The 26880-nt window shown below is 38.0% G+C and overlaps 1 protein-coding gene across 6 annotated transcripts in view; it reads right to left on the bottom strand.

The window, feature by feature from the left end:
• The window catches only part of PDSS2 (decaprenyl diphosphate synthase subunit 2), a 292097-nt gene that overhangs the window by 161629 nt on the left and 103588 nt on the right, over window positions 1-26880 (bottom strand). For all 6 annotated transcript variants that reach the window (XR_005789940.1, XR_005789938.1, XR_005789937.1 and 3 more), the window contains one exon: window positions 22373-22507. Coding sequence is in view for 1 of the 6 variants with exons in the window: in XM_040474307.1 (XP_040330241.1) it covers window positions 22373-22507 (135 nt within the window). In the remaining 5 variants the exon portion in view is untranslated. The remainder of the gene's footprint in view (window positions 1-22372; window positions 22508-26880) is intronic.

The following is a 26880-nucleotide window of genomic DNA, read 5'->3' on the forward strand; positions in this document are numbered from 1 at the left end:
CCCCATCACTGTGTTGCTTTGGCAAGATGCTTCACCTCTGTATGCTTCAGTTTTTTCCATCTTTTAAATGGGTATGGCAATCTCAGCATTGCTGTGAGGATTCAGTGAGCTATTGCACGTAAGAAAATTATAACAGGGTCTGGATGCTAAGTATTAGCTATTAATTATAACCTAACGAAATTAAAACTCTGTGTTTCATGGACAGGACACCCTTGAGAAAGTAGAGAACATACCAGATTAGAAATGTGGTCTTCTGGGGGCAGGGGGGACAGAAGGAAGAAGCAAGAATAAAAGGGCAAAAAGAAGTATAATGTTTATTGAGTACCTACTTGATGCCAAAAGTACCGCATTCAGTGCTCTGTATGTTCTTTCAAATGATCCTTAGAACAGCCATGCTAGGTAGGTGGTAGTGTCCCTATTTTTATGCATGAGTGCACGAGGGCTCAGAAAGGTCAAGAAATTTGCCTACACAAACCAAAAGGACTGTGATTTAAAACCATGCGTGGATGAATACAATCATCCTCTCCTAACACCGTCCTCTCTTTACCGGAATGGTGAAAATGGGACTCTATTTTCTTAGAATGTAAATTATGATCTCAAACGTCTCATTGCTGAGAAGAAACCTGAGAGCTGCTTAAGTTGTCACATGATTTTCTAGACCTACTCCAGGAAATAGAAACATTTGTTCACATTCTGATTTCATGTGCTATGCTGAAGGCTCCATTTCATAAAAACCGTGAACTACAGTATATAAGGAGAACATTTCCTGGTCTCTAAGTTCAGAGTATATTATGATTACACAATGTGTAACAAAAATATTATTCTCTAGAATTCCAATTCCACATTTTCAGACATAAACTGACTAGGCCTACATTTGTTTTATAACACGAGGTAGGCCCAAATCTAATCTCTGATTTACATTTTTTCGAACCTAAATATGATATAAGGTATTCCATGGGTCTTTGATATACTTGTGATTCGTATTTCACATTAATTTGGCTTCTTAGGTATCTTTTTTTCCTACCAAAAAACATACACTTCTTACAACAAAATGAGAATAAAGCTATAACAAAATAAAGTTAAAGAAAACTATGGGAAAGATGAATAATATGAGACCCTCTGGCTATATATAAAGCATTAACTTCATGAGTTGAATCCAGAAGTATGAGCTATGGTCGTAGGGACTTTTTACATACACAGAAGGCGCTTTTCGTATTGTCATTTCTTTGTCAGTGGAAATGCTTTTCTTAAGTGTAGAGGAAAATCTCTTCCCTCTGTCTCTGACACACACACACACACACACACACACACACACACACACACACACACACGGGTCTTGTCACATGTTGGACCTATACTGATAAAAGAGTACCAGTCTTCAGGGGAAGCTTCAAATACTCTAAGACAAGAAGCTGCAAAGGTGGGCGGGGGTGGGGGGGACAGACAATCTTCTATCGAGACATTTTATATACATATACAGTATTTTTTAAACCTAAAATATACATAATTTTTTTCTTTAATTACAGTTTCCCATATAACCATTAGTAGGTTCCAGTGATGCGAGCCATATTTATTAGAGGCAGCATGTCAAATAGGAGTTGACAATTACAGTCTCTATCAATACATATTATGCCAGACGGTAATGAGCCATCCACAAAGGGCTAGCCATCCAAAATAATCACGCTGCTTTCCAGAGAAATGTCGAAGAGGTTATGGTTTATTACACAGTGCTCATTAGATATACAGTGGCAGCATTAGCAATTTTTCCTTCATTTGCGTCTCATTTAAGGATCTGCCCCCACAAGCACAGTCAAATTAGTACACAAGGTTAAAACCATTATGCCCAGAAAAAAATTAAGTTGTATTTTATTTTACAGTAATGGTGGATCAAAGGTCCTTGGAATCTATTATTTGCGAAACCATTATCTAACACAGAATATTAACAAAAGGGAAAAGAAAAGCAATGCCCGGCCAGCATGGCTTTGACAGGAACAAAGACAGACTGCTTGAAATAAGCAAACACCACATTACTTAATTAAATACCCCTAAAAAAAAACTATTTTAAAAATAACACTAAGGTTGTGACATCAACTGGCAAAAGTCACAAAATTAAAGTTAGTGATGAAGCACCAACCTATATTTTCAAATGCCTCATTTACATCAACTTATTTTTAAACATTTTTTTTTACTCTGCCTTTGTGCACAATTTGGTTATAAGTTCACTTATTGTCACAAATACTTATTTTCTTAAAAAGATAACCTAGTTTCTCATCTTAGTGGCAAACCCACATTTATTGATATCTAATAAATTGGAATTTTGGCTATAACTTTTATAGAAAGGTCTGATCAAGAAGGGCGATCTTAATTTTTTTAGTTACAAAAATTAAAATAGATACCGCTAAATAATAGCTACTTAATAGATTTTGTCAAATCATCAGGTAACTGATTAACAGCGTCTTAATCACTGACAGGGTCAATAGTTATAGCAAAGAGATCTTTTGAAGAGATTCTAAAGTCCTGACTGGTTGTTAAGAAAATGTTAAAATTCATTATAATCAGAAGGATAATATTTCAGATACTTTCCCCATATGTTATTAACAGTCTGCAGTCGTAGTGAATATTCAAGGATCCCTTGCTTTCGTTTAATGGACATTTATGGAGTGCCTGCCACATGTCAAACTCTGTGATAGGCTCTGAGAATTCATCCAAAAAAAAAAAAAAGTTGGGGCCGGGGGGGGGGGGGGGGGGGAGTGGGAATAAAACCACTGCTCAGTTCTCAAGAAGCTCATGGCCAGATTGGGAAGGTTTTAGACAGCAAACCAAATGATTTTAATGCCAGGTAATAATTGATATCCTAGAAGTAAACACAGGGTTCCAAGGGAGCCCAGCGGAAGGGAAACTCATCCCTATCTTGATGGAGTGACAGAAGAGGTCCCAAAGGAAGCACCACCTATAGTGGGATGTAAAGGATCATTCTGCCTGGGAGGGAGCTGTAGGGGAAAAATACATGGGGCATGTGGGGAAGTGGACAGCAAGGGGGCTAAGGTGGGACTGTTAACCTCAGATCATCAAGAATATATAATTTTAAAGAATCTCTTTGCCTTTTTAAAACTTTAAAAAATATATGTATTTATTTTTGAGAGAGAGAGAACAAGCAGGGGAGGGGCAAGAGGGAAAGAAAGAATCCCAAGCAGGCTCCACACTGTCCACACAGACATAGGACTCAAACCCATGAAATGTGAGATCATGACCTCAGTCGAAATCAAAAGTCAGACGCTTAACCAACTGAGCCACCCGGGCATCCCTTAAGGAATCTCTTTTAAAGGTTGGTCCAGATTAAAAGAAAGCATCCTGAGGTTGAAATAATGGACTTTATGAAATAAAGAAGGCAAAAAAGTTCCAGAACAGTTCAGATAACCATGTTTTAAATTTTGAAAAATAGTATCTTAAGGAAAACATTCCTGGGTCAGGTCCATGTATGGTAAATCAAATTTCAGAGTGGATGAATGTATTATCTGTTTAATGTTAATTGAATGTAGCATATAAGTTTGACTGAATAACTTGACATGACCAAAATTTCAATTTCATTGGCTATTCTAACTGACCTTTACCCCCACAAATGAGGGAATCATCCTTGTCTCTTTCCCCTTAAAATGAAGAAAGTGTGAACTAGGATATGTTATATGTCTAATAAATGTGTGCCTATGATATACTGTATATATATTTTCAAAGTACATGTAAGAGATAATAACCTTTTAGAAGACAGAGAATAGACTGAATTTATTTCCTTTGGTATGGCACCCAGTACAGTTCAGGTGTGATCAGATACCTCCAAAAGCATTTAATTTTAAGACAAAATGCCATTATGTCTTAGCACAGTGATTATACACAGCTATAGTCTATGATATAGTGGATTCCCATGTTAACTTGGCATCATGATAGTAATATTTAACTTCTTTCAGAGTATAGCAGATTATCTCTTTTTGTGAATTTGTGGTATTTCTAAACTAGGTCTTACATGTCTATGCTCACTTAGTTTTTCACATAACCGCTATTCCCTCTTCCTAACTAGTGTTCTAATTCAGCAGTATTTGACCTTCAAAGATTTTCATCTATTGAACAACAAATAAGTATAGATTCTAAAGATTTTTTAAAACTATACATAAAACTACATCCATAGCTCTGTACATATTATGTACACACAGCTTTGTAAAAATGGTTACAACATCACTCCTGACTTTAAATTTTTCTTGGTTCAATTTTTTTCTATGAGGAAAAGCCCCCAAACATCAAAAGTCATAAAAGGTATAGAACATCATCTGATGGTAATTATGATACAAAAATAAGAAGTTATATTGTTGAACTTTAGACAAGGAAAAAGCAATGGGGCCCTATACTGGTCATCCACTGTTCCAAGTTCATTACTTTGTGTAATTATGAATTTCAAGGAAAACAAGAATAAGACTTTTGAAGGTGGACACAGAGAAGGGCATGGGTGGCCCACTTTACAAGGCCATCCAGACACCCTGCCAGAGCAGCCATTTTTGTCAGTGGTCTTTTCTTCTCTCCACTCTAAGGACCATAATCTATTCATCTGCCCTCACCTCTGCCTTATTCTAGAGAGTTTAAGATGGTTTAGGTATTACTAGATGATGTTCAGTAACAGATAAAAGGGGAACATAAAATGGGGAAAACAAGGGACAAGAGTGTGACAAGGGATAAAGTATGACAAATTGAGAACAAAAGGCACAAAATGGAAGAGAGGGAGGAACCCGCGGCAATAAACCAATAGTCTGAATGACAGGCTTTAATGGAGTCCCCAGAAATAAGGCCTTTTTCGCTGTGTGTGATAGACCTATTTTATCTCAAAATATAAAGATGTTGAATATTAGGTTTGATGACCATGCATTCTCCAAAGATAGTACACAGATTAAAACCTTGTCTGACCTCCCAATTTTAGGAAAAAAGGGGAACTGTGTTAGAAAGCATCAGGGCTTTGGGTTACATCTCCACCACCTTATTTCATATGTAAAAAGAAAAGCTTCTGATACAATAATCATCATTTATGACAATAACAGAGGGGGTAACCTTTTCCTGTATGAAAATGGCACTAACTTAGTAATGGTCATCATTTCTATAAGCAAAAATATTTGAGCACATACTGCTTCACGATACTGTCTAGATCAGTGGCTCCCTGTCTGGAGTTCCTAGATCTTTAAGGATTCTTCATAGCAGGTGAAGAATTCTTCACAGAGATGCTGTTTTCTCCTTTCCAAAATGTCTAAGGAAAGTCATTCATTCATATCTGTTAATAAACATTTCAATTTTCTTTAGTTTTGTACACATTAATAAGATGTGACAGCAGCAGTTATCTCATGGTCATCAGATGTTCAGATTGTCAGTTACAAGTGTATCTAATAAAAGAGAAAATCGAGTAATTATTTTACCTCTGAAGTGTGTTTGGTCAGCAGACTCTTTTTCACAGGGGGGTGGGGGAATAGCACAAGGAGCCTTGGGCAGTAAAGAGGTTAGGAGGCTATCATCACAAAGTCTACACTGACGAATTTCCCTCCACTTTTCCTTGGACATCCTCTCTTTTTCACCCAGGGATTCCGAGAGGGAGTTGCGGTCCAGGCCAAGGACACATCCAGCAGGAGGCCAGAAGAGGTCAGTGGAGAGCAGTGTTAGGCTCCTCACCCTGCCACCCACAGGGCTGGGCTCCAGCACACCTCAGCTCTGTCTACCCAAAAGGAAGAAGCCAAGGCAACAGAATAAACCATCCTGCCCAAATTTTTACTTTGCCACAATCACAGATGACTTGCAGGCTGTTGTAATGTTTAACTTAAAAAAGAAAAAAAAAGTCCAAAGTAGAAAACAAATTCTTCTGTGTAGTTGTAAAATATAGGTTTTTATATTAAAATGTTCCTTGAAGAAGACAATGACAATGAAAATGATAATGCCTTAATATTGACACAATCCTATTTTCTTTGACGTAATAATCCATTATTTCGAAAAAATACATGAGTTGCCAACATACAAAAATTCCCATTTAAATATACTCAATATCTGATTATTTGTATTATAGAAATAAAAGAGTATGTAATTAATAAGAACTACGAAGTCCCCAGCTTCTAAACTGATTTTAAAACAAACAGGAGAGGGGTGCCTGGGTGGCTCAGTCGGTTAAGCATCGGACGTTGGCTGAGGTCATGATCTCACAGTTTGTGGGTTTCAGCCCCGCATCAGGTTCTGTGGTGACAGCTCAGAGCCTAGAGCCTGTTTCAGATTCTGTGTCTCCCTCTTGCTCTCTGCCCCTTCCCTGCTTGCTCACACACACACACTCTCTAAGATAATAAACATTAAAAAAAAAATAAACAGAACAGAAAAATTAAACATGCCATTTGAACGTTTTAAATATTTAAATACAAATTTTTCTTCTCTTTTGATCTTCAAGGAAGTGTAAACTAAGTAGAAAGCTCTACCCCCTATTTATAGCTGAAGAATTAGAAGGAGAAAGGCTGAGGACTTTTAAAAAACAGTTCCTGTGTTTTTACTTGTCTCTCTCCAGAACTTTTTCACTAAAGCCCTACCTATAAGGTATGGCACCTGAAAGCGAGCCTTAGCCAATCCTTCACAGAGGAGCTACTTTCCTACCAAAATGGAGGTCATGGTCTGGGGGCACATTTATTGAGGATAAATTTGCAATAGCATACCAGGCACAGAGAGACTATAAACCACAAAAGACTATGTGGTACCTGACTTTAGGGGCATTGTGAATCTAAGAGGGGAATCAGTAAAAACGAGCAACTGCTAAGGAAGGAACTAAAATGGGTAGATATGTTCAACAAATTACAAAAAGGTCCAAGTTACCTTGCCTACCCCTCTAATTGTTTTTGAGGAAGATGAACTTCCAGCCAAAGTACTATAGACCATGTAATACCTAATTTGCATAAGGTACCTTTGAAAATAACAAGTTGACTAATAAACACTGCAGGTGTATCAAAAAGAACAGATTTTGTACAATTTAAACCATAAATTGAATTAAACGCTAATAATTTACTACAATTCCACTTAAATTCCCTGACAATTCTGTTTTCAGCTTATTGTTTTTTGCTAAATTAAAGCTGCTGTGACCTATCTACAAAGAAAGATAAAAAGTAAATTCCCATTAAAAAATTTTTTGAACTGAATGATATAAAATTAAATACAGAAATGCATTTTAAGTGCAAAGAATCCTTCCACTGTTGCCAGTAAACAACTAACAAAGGGGAGTTAAGTAATTTCACAGCCGTATTTTCTCACTCTCCTTCACTGAGAACACAGTCGTTTGCATGGCATAATAAGCTGTAAATTATAAACATTTTTACATAGCCTGCTGCAAAGAAAAGTCTGCCAGCTTTCTGCTATATTGGAAAGTGTTCAAGTGATTAACTATAGCTTTGGAAAGAAGGGGTGGAAACTTGTTTTGCGTCTCAGTTTGTTGGTTCTCTTATGCACAGCCTCTAAAAATCCGTTACATCATTATTTGCAATGAATATGTAAGTAATTATAGTAGAGCAATAGAAGCTCTGTATTTCTGCAGGATGTAAATTACCCATGGACAGCAGCAAATCTTGTAGGTGCATAATTATCCAAGTATTTCCTTGAAACAGTGTCTCCAATAAGTATGAAGACAGTGGTTTTCAATATCAAAATTTGTAGCACTGAGTACTGCAGGATTAATGACCACTGAAATACAGTTTGTACTTCTTCTACAGGAAAAGCTCATTAGACAGAACATCTTCTTACGGCACAAGTCTATTTTAAAAAGTGGTTTGTGTATCAAGGAAAATATAGTTATCTGTATTTCCCAACAGATAAAGAATAAATTTGTGAAAGGAAATGCACAAAGAGACATGGCTTGTAAATGTAAAAGTCTTAATTTTTAAATTGTAGAGAGCCCTATCATGATCCACATTCAACCTCAAAAGAATATCCTCAAAAGAAAAGGATATTCTGTCTCCGTAAATCAACACTAATTCATGAAGCATCTGAGTGCCTACCATAATGATAGGGCTTTTGTGGTCAAAGACAACCTGGTTTTTCTAACTGCACAATTCAATCATCAAACATAGAACATAAAAATCAGTGCTTAGTGCTGAGGATTTCAAGATAAGTAAGAAAATATGTTAGAGCACCCTAATCCAGAGGCTACCTACAATAATGGAAAGAGCATGGATGCTGTGGCCAAATGGGGTTTCAATCCCAACTCTGCCATTTATTTACACTATAAACTTGATCAAGTTATTCAATTTCTCTAAGTCTGTTTCCCAAGCAAAGCAATATTTTCTTAATGAATGTCATGAGGACTAAATAACTTAATATATATAAAGCACATGAAAATGGTACCTGACATATTAAAAATGCAGTATGTGTTAGCATAGTAATAATTACTATTTTTCTGTATTCATCACAGTCAGCCTGGTACAAAGCAAGGTGCTGGTTGTTGAATAAATGAATGAATCAGTCAATGAGTGAATGAACAAATCTAGGAGAGGGATAAAATAGGTATACAAATTAATACAAGACACACAAGAAGTGCCTCAAAGATACAAAATATAACAGAATGCTCAGTGGTGGGTTGGAAGAGGACTAAAACGCAGGCCCTTACCTCTAGGAGGTACTGTCTAGTGGGAAAACATATACATACACATAAATTAGTCATTACAAAACAATGTGTTAAGTGATCTAAAAATTCACAGAACATTCCCTCTAGGTTCTGGCTCTAATACAGCCATGGCTTTTCCTGGAGTACTGAAAGCCTTGTATCTTCATGAGTGGATATGCTTAACCATTTATAAGCCACAGGCTGAGGAGTTAAGAGGTGGGACCAGTGCTCTCATTATTTACCATCTTAAGAAAACCACTGTTCTTTTGACTACTTTCCACTGTCCTCCTCTCTTCTGTTACTGTGTTCATCGAAGTCCATCCGGCGTCTCATTTAGTTCTGTTGTTCTCCTGGTTGACTTCAATCACATGAAATACCCATCTTGTAGTTTCTCAATCTACTCAATTCAATTTCCACTATATGCTGCCAACCTCACTTTCAGGCACAGCTGAACTTACCGTTCAGAACTGTCCTACTTCTGAAATGTTCAATCTGAACCTCCTTTTTTTTTTTTTTTTTAGTTTTTAAATTAAATTTTATTTTTTTTAAATTTACATCCAAATTAGTTAGCATATAGTGCAACAATGATTTCAGGAGTAGATTCCTTAGTGCCTCTTACCCATTTAGCCCATCCCCCCTGCCACAACCCCTCCAGTAACCCTCAGTTTGTTCTCCATATTTATGAGTCTCTTATGTTTTGTCCCCCTCCCTGTTTTTATATTGTTTTTATTTCCTTTCCATTATGTTCATCTGTTTTGTCTCTTAAAGTCCTCATATGAGTGAAGTCATATGACTTTTGTCTTTCTCTGACTGATTTCACTTAGCATAATACCCTCCAGTTCTATCCATGTAGTTGCAAATGGCAAGATTTCATTCTTTTTGATTGCCAAGTAATACTCCATTGTACGTATATATACCACATTTTATTTACCCATTGATCCATAGATGGACATTTGGGCTCTTTCCATACTTTGGCTATTGTTGATAGTGCTGCTATAAACATGGGGTTGCATGTGTCCCTTCGAAACAGCACACCTGTATCCCTTGGATAAATGCCTAGTGGTGCAATTGCTGGGTTGTAGGGTAGTTTTGTTTTTTTTTAAGTTTTCTGAGGAACCTCCATAGTGTTTTCCAGAGTGGTTGCACCAGCCTGCATTCCCACAAACCTCCTACTTTCTATCTACAACCTCCTAACCTTTGAGCTCTCTGACTGCATTACTACTCTAATCCAGAATACAAATCATCAAGACCTCCAGACCCTGATCACTATTTTTTCCCTAATTTTGGACTCCCCAGTCAAGCCTACATAACTTATTTTTATTTATTGACTAAGTAATCTCTACTCCCAGCGTGGGGTTTGAACTCATGACTCCGAGACCAAGAGTCGCAGCTTCCTCTGAGTCAGCCAGGAGCCCCAAGCTTAAATAATTTATTAGGTCAAGCATTCCTTTCCACATACCCTTTTCTTGGTCATGTTTTTACCTTCCTCACTTCTATTCTAGGGCCACTAGGAATTGTTGTGTTAAGGAGTCTGTATTTAATCCTGTAGGGAATGAGACACCATTGAAGAATTAAGGATATTTTACTCCACTTACAAACTTAAAAGCTTGAGCAGAAGAGGAGGGAATAGGGGAATCTTAATAAAAGAAAATGAAGACCCAAGACACCAGTAACTATAGAGAAGAAGGATGCCAGGATTAGAGAAACTAACCTGATTATCTGCTCTTTTCCCTCTATTATCACTATCACCCAGCTACAGAGTCCAAGAGTGAGAAGAAAAGTCCAAGAACATATTGGAGAAGGAGTTCCTCAGGCACTGTAGATGCCAGTTCTCTAATAGCATCTTATGCAAGAAGTGTTAAGGATTATCTGTCTTGAATTATACAAATTCAATTTAATTAAATATGGAAGGACTGTGGACCCATAGTGAATATGGTTATAGCTGTAAAAGTTAGGTTCCAGAAACAGAGGTCTAGAAATGAAACTGCATCAATAGTGTCAGAAGGCTACTGGGTGCATAAATTGTTTTCTTACTTGTCACTAGAGGTCAGAGACTATTTCTTATTAATATTTGCATTTCCCTCAATGCTTGGCCCCTGCCTTGCAGAAAGGAGGTAGTCAGGATGTGCCATATTGGAGCACACACTACTTGAACCTAGCTGAATATGTGCCCTGTCAGTTGAGCTCCTTGACCTGAAGCCCATTTTTATCCCCATCTTACAGACAAGTAATCACAGAGTGATTAAGTGACTTGCTTAGGTCAAATAGCTAATCAGTTACACATCTGTGACAAGAACCCAGATCTCTAGAACTTGTACCCATGTCTCTGTTACACCACACTGTCTACCAGTGGGGGTGCCTTGAGCCTGGGTTCAAAGGATCAACATTAGGTCACGCAGCTATTAAGCAAACTTTGTCACTAAACATTTTAAGTGACTGCAAGTCTTCTACTACATAAAACTAACATTTTGCTATCACAAGTGTCAAGAATTAAGCCCTGTTTAGGGGCACCTGGGTGGCTCAGGTGTTTGAGCGCCAACTTCGGCTCTGGTCATGATCTCACAGTTCATGGGTTCAAGCCCTGCATCGGGCTCTGTGCTGACAGCTCAGAGCCTGGAGCCTGCTTTGGATTCCGTGTCTCCTTCTCTGCCCCTCCCCACTGGTGCTCTGTCTCTCTCTGTCCCTCAAAAATAAACATTAAAAACTTTTTAAATTAAGCCCTGTTTAAAATGCAAAATTAGACACTGGACATTGCCTTTGACTGTGGCTTCTTGCTAGTCAACACATAGCCCTTCTTTAAGTAAAAGATTTAAACTTCACCAATACCAAAACAATTTATGCAGTGTGTTTTTTTGCTGTGATTTAGCTAGGCAGGCTAATCTATAGCGAGATATTTATATACGATACACGAACTCTCCACTGAATAGATTAGTAGCTGTGCCCATCTACTTTTTGTGGTTAATTATACTTGTTTTGTAAGAGGCTGTTCGTATTTTGTGTTTTTCCAACAGCCTTGGTGAAGCAATGACTTGTGATGTACAGTACGCTGAACATAAAGAGCCTTCCCCTTTCTTGTTCAACATATAATTGCTGCATTTGTGCATGCTGTGTACATTGAAAATAACAATAAAAAGTTAATGAAGAAAATAAGTACTAGTTGTAATGAATTAGTAATATTGCTAGATTTGTATCTTGAGTTTATTTTTATTGTTGTAAGTGGAGTACAATCAATAGGAATATGTAATCAAACTGCACATGCTTTTATCTCTTGAGATCTCTCTGAAAGGGAGCCGAGATATCTTTAGGAAATTATCTTCAAAAGCCTACTCTAAATTCAATTATTCAGCATAATCATTTTAAATCACTGTCAATAAGCACTCCTCATTTTCAAGGTTCTTGTAGTACCAAAAGATACATTTCTTTTTTTTTTTTTTTTAATTTTTTTTTCTTTTTTTTTTTCAACGTTTTTATTTATTTTTGGGACAGAGAGAGACAGAGGATGAACGGGGGAGGGGCAGAGAGAGAGGGAGACACAGAATCGGAAACAGGCTCCAGGCTCCGAGCCATCAGCCCAGAGCCCGATGCGGGGCTCGAATTCACAGACCGTGAGATGGTGACCTGGCTGAAGTCAGACGCTTAACCGACTGCGCCACCCAGGCGCCCCTCAAAAGATACATTTCTTAAATAGGTTTTTATTGCTTTGTAAGTATGAAATAGGACTTTCTTTTAATTTTCATGTTAATTTTAGTTATACAAAATAACACAAATAGATTCTCTTTATAAAAAAATTAAATGTTACAAACAAAGTCCCCTTTGATGACGTCCCTATAGCTGTTCCCAAACCTTCCCCCTCCTTACTTCTTCCAACCACTGTCACTATCAGGCAGGTGAGGTTTCTTCTAGACTCTTTACTAGCATTTACATACGTCCTCTTAAAAAAAATAATAACTCTTTCAATGCTACATATTTCAATATTGATTATTTCATGTTAATATGATTGAGCCCTAAATAAATAATATGATCAACACGTTCCTACTTAAGCCTCATTTCTTAAGGTGTGTTTTTGATTTGGTCATCCCCAAGGTAAATACGGTTTCCTGTTTTTGTTAGGCATTTTTAAGTACTAGACAAACTGTAATGTGCAGAATGAAGGTGAAGATTGATAGTCACAGTCTACTGTTACCATAACTGGAAGTCATCAGAAATCAGTTAGTACCACATTAAAATGATAAGTTATGAACTACAATATTTTCAGGTGAGACCAAGACCAATTCTCTAAATTTAAAGATTTATAAACAGGGGCACCTGGGTGGCTCAGTCGGTTGGGTGTCCAACTTTAGCTCAGGTCATGATCTCACAGCTCATGAGTTCAAGCCCTGCATTGGGCTCTGTGCTGACAGCTCAGAGCCTGGAGCCTGCTTTGGATTCTGTGTCTCCCTCTCTCTCTCTCCCCTCCTCCGCTCATGTTCTGTCCCTCTCTGTCTCAAAAATAAATAAACATTAAAAAAATTAAAAAAAAAGATCTATAAACAACAACAAAACTTGCTTCTTTCACAGTTTTTCTATTTCTCCACCTTCCTCCTTAAATTAAGATTTCGTTTAGGCCTCCAAATATTCTCCCACTCCTTCTGTGACAGCATCCCAAGTCTGACAAACTTTTCTCAGAGGAGAAAGCAATGTTAATATCATTTTATTGCCATGGTTTTCTAGATTTAACTTCTAGTTATGTTTATTATGCTTTCTTTATGATTAGTTCTTGGAGCCCAACAATGACTTTAGCATATGATCATTAATCAACCTTAATTACCTGAATAATACTGAGTTGAAAAAGAATTAGCATAGTTACCAAGAAAGTATGGTGTCCATTTTAACATGGATGGTAAACCAAAAAGGTTCATCATTTTGCTTCACTCCTGGTTTCTTTATTTAAAAAAGCCAGAACTATACTTTATGCATTTTCATAGGTTATTTGATCTTGTCAAAAAGGGCAAAAAATAGAAGTCCAGGTCAGTCCAGGGTCTCTAAGGCCCTCATTCTAATAGTAAGTTTAAGCTAACTACCTGCTTTTCACCAGTTTTTATGAAGTGTGTAAGTAAAACATGTATACAGTTAAAAAATAATTCAGGGGCGCCTGGGTGGCGCAGTCGGTTAAGCGTCCGACTTCAGCCAGGTCATGATCTCACGGTCCGTGAGTTCGAGCCCCGCGTCAGGCTCTGGGCCGATGGCTCGGAGCCTGGAGCCTGTTTCCGATTCTGTGTCTCCCTCTCTCTCTGCCCCTCCCCCGTTCATGCTCTGTCTCTCTCTGTCCCAAAAATAAAAAAAAAATAAAAAAACGTTGGAAAAAAAAATTAAAAAAAAAAAATAATTCAGACACTGAAGAGGGCATAAAATGAATAAAGTCTCTCATCCCATTTCGCCCCCTACCAGTTGCCCCTCCCCAAAAGGACTACTATTAACAACTCTTTGTGTCTCCTTTAAAGCATTTTCCATGCATACAAAAATCTAATGCCTACCTACTCAAGCCCCAATGGGATCAAATTGTAATGTTTTTGCATCTTGCTTTCTTCTTGATTCTTTGAGATCTTTCCAGATCAGACAAACAGACCTCCTTCATCCTTTTAAGCATTCATTTCATATTCCCTTGCATCCATAACAACATGTGCTCTACTGGTGGATGCTTTGATTGTTTCTTTTTTGGGGGTGGTTGTTGTTCTTGCAAACTATGCTACAAAGAGCATTCTTATATATACATCTTTGAGCATTTATGTTAACACATCAGCAATTTTGCTAAATCAAAGGGTGGTTGGATTAAAATAAAACTTATAACTAAAAATGCTGTAGCTATCCCAAAGCAAGGCAATGTAGTTTAGCTGAATAGTCAGGAAGAAAAGAAACTATGTTTGGCAAACTTGTTTCAATCCCTTTTATCAGAGTTAATAAGAGGTGTTGAAAAATTTTGAAGGTAGAATGAAAATATGTGGTCTGTTTATTTTTGTTTTTAATGTTTATTTATTTTTGAGAGGGGGAGGGAGGAACAGAGAGAGAGAGAGGGAGGCACAGAATCCAAAGCAGGCTTCAGGCCCTGAGCTGTCAGTACAGAGATTGATGCGGGGCTTGAACCTACATACTGTGAGATCATGACCTGAGCTGAAGTCGGATGCTTCAGTGACTGAGCCACTCAGACGCCCCATATGTGGTCTGTTTATAACTGCTAGTTAACAAATTATTTTCTAAGTAACTAACTTTTTCCTACTAACAAACTTTAAAAAAAAAATTTTTTTTAATGTTTATTTATTTTTGAGAGAGACAGAGACAGCACAAGTGGTGGAGGGAACAGAGAGACAGAGAGGGAGACACAGAATCTGAAGCAGGCTCCAGGCTCTGAGGTGTTAGCACAGACCCCAGTGCAGGACTTGAACTCACGAACTGTGAGACCGTGCTCTGAGCTGAAGTCAGACGTTCAACTGACTGAGCCACCCAGGCTCCCAAAACTTTTTTTTTTTCAATGTTTTTATTTATTTTTGGGACAGAGAGAGACAGAGCATGAACGGGGGAGGGGCAGAGAGAGAGGGAGACACAGAATCGGAAACAGGCTCCAGGCTCCGAGCCATCAGCCCAGAGCCCGACGCGGGGCTTGAACTCACGGACCGCGAGATCGTGACCTGGCTGAAGTCGGATGCTTAACCGACTGCGCCACCCAGGCGCCCCCAAAACTTTTTAATCTTTGCCAAACAGACCTCCTTAATCCTTTCAAGCATTCATTTCATATTCCCTTACATCCATAAAAACATGTGATTTATTGGTAGATGCTTAGATTGTTTCTTACTAACAATTAACTAACAATTTAACTAACAAGCTAGTTAATGTTTGAAATAACAAACTTTTTAATCTTTGCCAATCTGACAGGGGAAAACAGTGATTTTTGTTTTAATTTGTCCACTATGATGAATTCCAGCCTTTTCCCCCTTTTATTTCTAACTATCTATAATTCTTCTTCACTGAGTAGCCTGTTCATTTCCTTAGTCCATGTTTCTGTTGTATTATTTTCTTCTGATTTGTTTATTAAAAATTGGCCCTTTGGCACGTATGTTGCAAATATTTTTGTAACTCTGACATTTTCTTTTGACCTTATGGTTATTTTTTCCCACTGAAGAATTATCTTCTGGGGCGCCTGGGTGGCACAGTCGGTTAAGCGTCCGACTTCAGCCAGGTCACGATCTCGCGGTTCGTGAGTTCGAGCCCCGCGTCACGCTCTGGGCTGATGGCTCAGAGCCTGGAGCCTGTTTCCGATTCTGTGTCTCCCTCTCTCTCTGCCCCTCCCCCGTTCATGCTCTGTCTCTCTCTGTCCCAAAAATAAATAAACGTTGAAAAAAAAAAAAAAAAAAGAATTATCTTCTGTGCAGTCAAATGGGTTAATTTTTTTGTTTATAGTTTCAGAGTTCTGGAACCTTTTAGGAAGGTTTTTTTTTGCTTCGAGATTAAAGAATAATAAAAAATTTTAGAGTAATAATTTAAAATTGTTGTTATTATTAATCAGCCATGGTCAAATAGTCACTGACCATCATCTATGTGTTAGGAATATGTGTTACCCAGCTGAATGCTGGGTACCATGGAGAAAACAGAACATCTGAACTATGTTTAACAGCACACAGAGTACACAGTCTTCTGTTATCAGCATTACAAATAAATACAGAAAATGATCAGTCCATAATTTTCTTCTTATTCGTCAGCTCACCTGCCACCAGGAAGGAACACTGTCACTGCACTGGCTCCCCAAGAGCAGCTCACTGTCCTCCCCTCTGAACAGGGAGAATGGAGTTGAGGGCAACACAAACACAGAAGAGTGTAAAGCCTACCAGTAAAACTTTAAGCCATAGAGACACCAGGATGGAAGCTGTAGATAACAGAAGTGAGGAAATAAAATGCAGTAAAAGAAGGAATAGGTCACAATATGGAGAAAAACAAACTTTCGATGGGATTTTTAAAATTTTAGTAGATATTCTATAGCACTTCTTATGTTTTATTTTTGTTTTTTTAAATGATTTTCCACTAATACGTTTCTTTTCTTCTTTGAAATGTCATTTTACCTCTTACTTTACCTAATAGGTAAAATATAACTAGGTTAAATCTTTGAGACCTTTTTATGTTCCATGAAGAGTACTTTAGAGTCTGCTTTACAGCACACATCCTGAATTACAGGTTGCAAAGGACATAACAAGTATAGGGGCTGTGAGACACAGTCCCTGTTAAACTACTCAAAGTCACATTCTGTAAAATGTGTGATTCCAAAGTTTATTCCGATCTACTACATTTATGTTATACGGAAGTTCAGCCAGGCAAAGATTTAAGACAATACTCTGGGGCACGTGGATGGCTCAGTCAGTTGAGCGTCTGACTTCGGCTCAGGTCATGATCTCGAGGTCCGTAAGTTCGAGCCCCACGTCAGGCTCTGTGCTGACAGCTCAGAGCCTGGAGCCTGCCTCCCATTCTCTGTCTCCCTCTTTCTCTGGCCCTCCCCCGCTTGGCACTCTGTCTCTCAAAAATAAACATTAAAACAATTTTTTTAATAAAAAATAAAACAATAAAACAATAAATACTCTGTCCAAGGAACTGGTGAGCTATAAAGATGTACCTGGGCAAGGTGGTCTAGCTGAATAGTCAGGGAGAAATGTGTTTGGCAAACTTGTTTCAATCTTGTCTGCCAGAGTTAACAAAAGATGCTGGGAAATTTTAGGCAATGAAGCTAGAATGAAAATATGTGGTCTGGAGGTGCCTGGGTGACTCAGTCATTTAAGCATCCGACTCTTGGTTTAGGCTCAGGTCATGATCTCATGGTTCATGGGTTCGAGCCCTGCGTCAGGCTCTGTGCCGATGGAACGGGGCCTGCTTCGGATTCTGTCTCCCTCACTCTCTGCCCTTCCCGGGCTTGCGCTCGCATGCTCTCTCCCTCTCTCAAAAATAAAAAAACATTAAAAAAAAAGAAAATATGTGGTCTGTTTATATCTGTTAGATGAGAAATAATTGAGTCAATTCTTGCTAAAACAACTGAGAAAGCTGAAGCATTAGTAAAAAAAAAAAATTCACCTGAATTTCTTTAAACTTAATAATCATGTTATATTACAGAAGTCCAGTTTGTAATATCATGTTTTCTGGATTATAATTTTTTTATGCATAAAATAAAAGTAACCTATCATTAATAGTAACAGGAAGTTATAAACTTATTTTCTCAGGAGTGGCTAGGGGTACTTGTAAACTTAGTAATACTTTAATTATTTTTTAATTATTTATTTATTTTGAGAGAGAGCATCTGAGCAGGGGAGTGGCGGGGGGGGGGAGGGGGGAGAGGGACAATTCCAAGCAGGCTCTGCACCAGCAGTACGGAGCCTGATGTGGGGCTAAAACCCATGAACCATGAGGTCATGACCTGAGCTGAAACTAAGAGTTGGATGCTTAACCGATAGTGCCACCCAGGCACCCCAGTAATACTTTAAAAAAAATTAATTTTTTAAGTATACACCAGAATAAGTATAGTCACCACCTGTCATCATACAACATTATAGTAATACGTTTTTGACTAATCACTTTTGCAACCAATTTTTTAAAGTCAGGATTGGTGGAATAACTAAAGTTCATTGCCTTGTTGGCAAAAGGCTATGGTAGATGTTTACAGTGCATTTTTATAAATGTAGCTCTCTTAACTGTTTTTCAAAATGTAGCTATTACATTTTAGCCTAACTTCTGCCTCTCTTGGCCATTAAATGATAAGTTTACTAAACATATCCACAGGTTACATCCATCAGTTATATCCTTAGGCCAAACAAAAGAGGTCACCTAACTCACTTTTGGTCCCTTAGGTAATTTACTCAGGTCCCATTATCTGACCTCAAAGTCAAGGTTATGAGAGAAAAACACAATGTAAATCCCAGTAGTTTGGAGGTGAATTAAAAAGCTCCCAAGTCAGTACTTCCCTCAAATGTTAAATAATTCACTGTGGCATTATAGATACAAGCCTCCAGCAAAAGTTACACTTGAACAATTAAAGAAGCAGGAGCCAAACAAATGACTGCAGGGGTAGAGAAACAAATTAATGGTTTCTCATAGTACTGTGCTAAATTACATTTTCACATTAACAAGTATGTAAAACGCACAAGCATCACCAACGACTTACCAGATCAAGTTTGATTACAGAAAATAACCTAGAACAACCCACCAGGATTATTTGCTAAATGTAACTGTCGATTCTATACACTTGAATATGAAATCCATTTATACTATTTATAAAGTTTTTATACTCATAATGTACCACCTACTGTTTTGCAAAGTTCTTTTACAACTGTTCATATTACTATGACCATCTGCCAAATGTGCTCTGTTCCTGTAAAGGATCAGAAGGTGATGCAGCTGTTTCTTAGTTGCTAGATAACAAATTCACAACACAAGGTCACATCACGGTGCACTGTGCACATACAGATACCAGCACCTGCATAGTATAAAGAGTATACGCTTTAGAGCAGAAGCAGGATTTAAATTAGAAGATTTTAGACAAGTCTTAATCTCAGTATTAGATTATTTTTCTGTAAAATGGGAATGATTCATTTATGCAACAAATATTTATTGAACACCTATTATACATCAAGTAGTACTTTCCAAGGCTTATTTTAGGATGAGAGAAAATAAAACATAGCTGGTGTTCATCAGAGGTATGTATGGTTAACCAATTTCAAGAGCAGAGGCCTGGCCAATTAAATAGAGTCAAAGTCAGCAGACTGAAAAGCAACAGAATTCCTAAAGGCAACAGAGATACATGGGATACAAGGTGAAAATGAGGTCCATTTGCTTTCCAGAGACTAACAGGTTATTGGTACTTATTACAGATCTTTATGTATTTTCTCTAGTTAATTTAACTGATAAACTCAGTCAACAACTTTCTATAAAACTCATAGCATAATGTTTGAGCTCTAATTCAAACAGATTGGGGAAGGACATAGATGTGTAAAAGATTTGCCAAGTTACTTTCCATTCAGAAGTTTTGCAAAGACATACAAGCATAAGACTGTTTTTGGTATTCTAATTTAATGGATAGTCTAACCTATATGTGACATAAATTCTTCGAATTGGATGAGAAAAGCTGAATGGAGGGGCTCCTGGGTGGCTTAGTCAGTTAAGTGTCCGACTTCGGCTCAGGTCATGACCTCGTAGTTTGTGAGTTTGGGCCCCGCATCAGGCTCTGTGCTGACAGCATGGAGCCTGGAGCCTGCTTCGAATTCTGTGTCTCTCTCGCTCTCTATCCCTCCCGACCTTTCTCTCTCTCTCTCAAAAATAAATAAACATTAAAAAATTAAAAGAAAAAGAGAAACTGAATAGAATCAAGAAAATAACATGAAACTTGGAAGAAAAAGTACTGTAGCTGGAGCCTCGACTTTTCTCATTTGCCAGTTGTGCCACCTTGAAAGTCTCAGGATGTTTGAATCTCAGTTTGCTCAAGAGTAAAATAAGTATAACGACATCTCTCATCTAAAGCATTTTGTGAGGATCAAATGGGATAACCATCATAAAAATGATCAGGAACCTACAAAGCACTAAGCACACATAAATTATTTCACAGTGAGTAGGAACTGAAAATGACACTAAGGTATCCCTTCCAGTGAAGATACTTGTATGGATAAATGGTAAAAGGTATACAAAATTATCCTGACCCTGGAGGAGGGGTCATCTGTAGCCATGATGTTAATAACTTTGCCTGCTTGCTTGTTAATGAGGAAGGATTATCAGACTTCTTAGCTGGTAAGCAATAGTCATCTCTGAATATTATATAAGAAAAAATGTATGGATAAGACTACTAGGAATAAAAAAAAAAAAACCCTAAGGTATGGATCAATTTTTAAAGTACATATGTAAGATATATTAACCATAAGTCAAACTTCCTAGAAATGCTTCCTTTGGTGAGGAAAATTTCCTTGTCACCCATGTTTTTAGAATGGTTTTATTTATTTTCATTTGAGAGAGAGACAGAGAGAGAGAGAGGAAGAGAAGGGCAGAGGGAAAGAGAGAAAGAGAAAGAGAGAGAGAAAGAGAGAGAGAATCCCGTGCTCAGAGACATGGGGCTCAATTCTATAATCCTGGGACCGTGACCTGAGAGGAACTCAAGAGTTGGACACTCAGCCGAGTCACCCAGGCACTCCTGGAGTGGTTTTAATTTCACATGCCAAAGTCCACCTGCACAGGCTATCTAGAGGCTCTCTAGAGCCTTTTAATAGTGTCATGTACAATACTAAATTAAATAAAGTTATTGTTGATACACTGTTACTAAAAATATGCAGTGATTTAAAAAAATAAAACTGAAAATTTTAAGTTTGTTTTATATGTAGCAAAAATGACTCATACTCATAAATTTTTTTTAATGTTTACTTATTTTTGAGAAAGAGAGAGAGCATGTACTCTCGTGTGAGCAGGGGAGGGGCAGAGAGAGAGAGATGGGGACAGAGGATCTGAAGCAGGCTGTGCACTGACAGCAGAGAGCCCGATGTGGGGCTTGAACTCACAAATGATAAGATCATAACCTGAGCTGAAGTCAAGATGCTCAATCAACTGAGCCACCTGGGTGTCCTCTCATAGATTTATTGTTTAGTCTAAACATATGAGAGAAGAGAAAAAAATTTCCTTTTTTTTTATTAAAAAAAGTTTTTTAATGTTTATGTATTTTTGAGAGACAGAGACACAGAGCATGAGCAGGGGAGGGGCAGAGAGAGAGGGAGACCCAGAATTCGAAACAGGCTCCAGGCTCTGAGCCGTCAGCACAGAGCCCGACGCAGGGCTCGAACTCACAGACCGCGAGTTCATGACCTGAGCCGAAGTGAGACGCTTAACCGACTGAGCCACCCAGGTGCCCCAAGGAGAAAAAATTTCTTATCCTAAGTAACTTTAGTAAAAACCTCTTCACCATAAAAAGAAGCATAATAAAATAAATGATGCAACATTTGAAGTATACTACTTCTCCTAAAATGATAGCTGCATCATTATTTTATAACTAGGTATCATTCTGAGTAGGCTTAAAATCATAAATCCTAGAGTAAATCTCTATAAAAATACAATAATACCATGATAATCAAGGAGAGGTAGTCATGAATAGAAATTTACCTTTTTTAATTTTAGGGAGAGAGCACAAAGGGGGTTGAGGGGCAGAGAGAGAGAGAAAGAGAGTCTTAGGCAGGCTCTACCTGAGTGCAGAGCTCACGGCGGGGCTCAATCCCACGACTGTGACCTGAGCCGAAATCAAGAGTCAGATGTTTAATTGACTGAGTTACCCAGGCACCTCATGAATAGAAACCTATAAATGCCCAGAGTAGAAATGAAAGTTTTCAACACAAATGTACAGGGATTTCCCAGTTATGCTTGGAGCTGCTAAGTCTGTCAGACTTAACAGCAATAAAATTACATTAATAAGAGGTGGGGATTCCTGGCTGGCTCAGTTGGAGGAGCATTCGACTCTTGATCTCGGGATTGTGAGTTTGAGCCTCACACTGGGTGTACAGACTGCTTAAATAAATCAATAAGTGAACTTTTAAAAAGAGAACAATAAAAATACATTTTAAACCTTATAAAATATTTTAATCTATCCTTGAATCAGAGAATGACAAAAAACTAAATAGTGATTTCCACTGACCACTGTTCAGAAAGAAGAAACACCATTTAGAGAGCGATGTCAAAAGACTAAGTTCTTCTTACCATGAATAGATCCCACTGACCATATCATAGTTCTGACATGATGCATTCATGCTGCTGGGCCCAGCTGCTTTAGAAATAAGTAACACCACCAAGCCCCTCAACTGGAGGTTATGCCGGCTCTCATGTACAAGCCCCCTGCCAACAAAGAAAGAAAAGGATTAACATAGTTTCACAGAATCAGTCAGATCAAGTTAGGAAATTGCTACCATTCACCTATACTTCCAAAGTCAGAGAATGGGACTTGTTTACAGAAACAGAATTGGGGGAAGAGCTAACAGGAGGAAGCCATGAGTTCAGGAATCAACTAGAGAAACCCAGGGCTGGTTTTAAAAGCGACAGTCTCCAATTGTGGGACCTAATGATCTGGCTTCCTCCTGTTTCTGGGTTTTCCTACGATCTGTACCCTACATCTCACAATCTCAACCATCTGCTCAACCCACAATTTTAAAGTGCTTTATGGTAGCTGACAGCAACTGAAATACAAATTGTATGGCTTAGATGAAGTGATGTTATTTGGTGATGATGGTGGTAAGGGAGAGGGGCAAAAAATGATTTCTGTCTTCACACGTAGAGAAGATACTCAGAGAATTAAAGTGACAAACTCAAATGACTTAAAAATTTATTTGGTAAGTAAAATGGAAATGTATGCCATCAGCAAGTGTTGCCATTTCCTATTATTTATGGAAAGCATTATCATTCTAGACAACAATATGGCTTTAACTTAGCATGTCATTTTATTTTTGCTATGAGTATTGAATTTCCATAACTTTTACTATAACTAAGGCCAGGAATACATGTTTTGTTTTGTTTTGTTTTATCTCCAAGTATTGCAAATGGGTGTCACACAAGAACTAAATGGCATCATCAGAAAGAAAGAAAGAAAGAAAGAAAGAAAGAAAGAAAGAAAGAGGAAGAAAGGGAAAGAACGAATGAGCAAAAGATGGACAATATATTATAATAAATTAATATTTAGAACAAAGCTCATGAGCACTAATCAAATAGGTATTATGTACATGTTATGAACATAGTTCTTGAATGTAGTGAAAAAAGCATTAAAAGTCTGTAATATAATACTCCATTAAATTATTAAGTCTTCCTTCATAAATTCTGAACAAAGAACTAATTTAAATTAATATAGCCAAAATTAATGAGTTAGTTCATTACTTAAGGAAAATTTTTGCCCCTTTGCCTTCAAACAAATTTTTAAAAAGGTCCCCTTTGTACCCTCATTGGTTTCAAAATAAGGCAGAACTTCAGGTTCTCTGAAAAGGAATAGATATAGCTCCTTCTCTAATTATATTTCTCCTCAATGCAGTAAGTGATCATCAGCAAGTTTGAGGCATTAGTAATTTTTAAAAAGAAGTTCTAATTTCCTAGGAAAAAAAAGTTAATTTACAGCCATTGTTATATCACAAGAGCAACAAAGAATCATCAGAAATATCCAAAGCTCTTCATTATCATGTAGCTTTCTACTTAAAATCCTGTAGACCTGAAATGCAGGGAGGCTGGGAAGCACTCCATTTTGGAACAAGTAAATGTAAAATGGGAGCACTTTCTAAGCTTTTTGCTTTGAATTACAAATTTTAACTTATGCTCTTAGATCTTTATTAATGTATTACCAAAGGTGAATTCTTCCCTTCTTAGATGATAATATTAAAGAGAAGGTCTGAATTGGCTCTTAATTCTAGAAAGGGAAAAGAGGAGGGTGATGCTGTACGTGAGCCTGTGCTTATGTTCTGCGGGTTGAGTCTGGTTAGGGATGAAGATATGATGACATGGTAAGAACTCTGAAAGGCTTACTTTTGAGAAAAGTTTGACTAAATCATGCTGATGAAACAGCTGTGGCAACACTTTTGACATCTTCAAAGTTCAGAGACGGGACCTTTCACAGGAGACACACACAAACAATAACAGCCAACACTTACACAGTGCTTCACATATGCCAAGAACTGTTCTAACAATTTACTACATATTAACTAAATTAATTCAGGACAACTTCAAGAGGAAGGCACCACAATTACCCTGATTTTGCAGATGAATAAGGAGAATGAGGCACACAAAGAGATCAAGCAACTTGCTCTTAGCTGGTAGGCGGTAGAGCCTTGACGAAGCAAAGACGTGACCACCCGTGCCAACTGGCTCTACAATCTACATACACTCTTAACCATCATGCTATAATGACTCTCCAATCATCTTCAGCTCATATACAAAAGCTACTTACTAAGTCAAATTAGAAGAGTGCAGCTTTAGAAACAAGTTTAACAAAAACTCTTCTCCCATTCATTAGCTGTAGGACTTGGAGACCATTACCTCTTCTATAAAACGAGGTGAGCAATGCTTACTTTCCATAGTCACTGTATGGAAGAGGCAACATGAGTAAAGCATATAACATTGTGGAAGCACATGGTAGATGATCACATAATCAGAAAATTACATTCTCTGTCCTTATTACTTTTTTGCCACCTATTTTTTTCTCAACTCGTATTTTTTCTTTCTTCTAGTCCATTTCTCCTCCTATCTCTCAAAGCCTAGCCCATTCTACCCACATACATAATCTCTTAGAAGTTTCCTTTCCTACCTCCCCAAATAACAAAAGTTAAGGAATTCTTCCCACACACCCCCAACCCCTGCAAACATCATATATCCCTGAAACACTTGACACTTTTAGAACACATTCTGAAAAGGTCAGCAAGATAACCTATAGTGGACTGGCTAATAGAAATCAAGAGAACAGTCAGAAAAGCACACCTTCTGACCACTAATTTTCATGCAAGTCAGTGGTTAACAACCAGAGAATAGATGAACAGCTTAAGTAAATTTAAAAACTGCTTTCAAACACTTCTTTAAATTTACTTCATTAACACTCTTAATAAAACAGTACTAAGATAAACTGATAATGTCCACAGCTCAAAATTAGCTCACAACCAGCGAATAAGAAATTTTGCTCCTGAGCATAAAAAATCCCTAGGATTCTAACTTTACAGAGATAGTATGTTTCACATAGTCCAGGCCTGAAACAGCAGGAGCTCTTAGTGCCTCTCTTCAGGATGGACACCAAACAGCTAGAACATGTCTAGAAGATGGTGAATCCTACACTACCACATGCATGCCTCAAGAAAAAGCTACAGATGCTAGCTTGGAGAATGGTAAAGTTGGCGTTCTCAAGTTAATTGGGCAAAAATGTAATGAATGCTTACTGCATGTTAGGCATAGTACTAAACAACAGTGGAGGGCATGATGATGAGCACTGGTGAGCTGTGGTCTCCCTTCTTGTGGATAATACAGTCTGGATTAATAATCCCAGTAAAATGTGGCATGAGCTACTCTAGGGGATGAGCGAGGACTGAGGGAGCAGAAAGAAGGGGCAACTAACATAACTGGGAGCAAAAGAGACCTGAGACCTAAAAGATGAAAAGGAGGTAGCCAGGGGAGGTAAAGCTGGGAGGGGAAGTGAAGGAAAAAAAAAGTGTTCCAAAGAAGAAACAATACGGGTGAAGGTTTGGAGGAAAGACAGGAGGACACAGCTATTTCCAGAACCAACATGGCAGGAGCACAGCGTGCGAGGGGAAGAGCAAGGAGAACGAAAGCTAGAGGAATTCACGAGAGCTGTCTACTATCGGAAAGGGCTCCTTCTGTCTGTAGAGGAGACAGAATGACTGTAGAAACTGACATTACCGGATAGAAAATATGGCAGGACAATTTTGACTCGACATGAAGGAAACACGAAGTAGCCGCTGGTGATGCTGAGTCCCTCGTTAACAGAGACGTTCAGGAAGCTGCACAGCCTCTGATGTATACCTTAGAGAGGAGCCTGGCCTATGTGACATCTGAAGTTTTTCCTTACTCTGGGTTCTTTATGGTCTCACCTCACTTATTTAATTATCCAATACTCTACAATATGTATAATAGGTGTAAAAGTTGGAAGAATCCTTTATTGTCATCAAAATTATAATGTCATGAATGAAAGCAGTATTTAGTACCTCATAATCTTTATCACTAAAGTTCTACCGAACTGTGTTCCTTTTAGCCAATGTAAACAAAAACTTCATCATTCGTTCGTTCAACTAATACAGACTGAACCCTTTCCATACATCAGGCGCTGTGCGAGGCAGAGGTGCAATGACAAGCTAAACCGGTCACAGAGCTTGTGGAACTTGCAAGTGAGCGGAAGAGACTGGAAATAATGAAAGAATCGTGAATAAACATAAAATTACAACAGTAACAAATGCCACAAACGAAAAAGACGGTACTGTGAGGGCTTATAATAGGGGAACTGACTTAGCAAGCAAAGTCAGAGGCTTCCCTGAGGACACGATGACTGAGTTGATACCCAAAGGAAGAGCAAGGGATGTAAGAGGGGATGGTGGGAAGAGAACAGAACAGAGGAGTATATCTGCTGCACAAAAACAGGTATATGTGAGGCTGAGAGCACCGTACGAAATGAGGCTGGAGAGACAGGAGAGACCACACAGGTCAAACAGGCCATGGTAAGACTTTTGCTCTTTACC

The sequence above is a fragment of the Herpailurus yagouaroundi genome, unplaced genomic scaffold (assembly GCF_014898765.1).
Source record: "Herpailurus yagouaroundi ecotype Mexico unplaced genomic scaffold, PumYag 139, whole genome shotgun sequence".
NCBI lineage: Eukaryota > Metazoa > Chordata > Mammalia > Carnivora > Felidae > Herpailurus > Herpailurus yagouaroundi.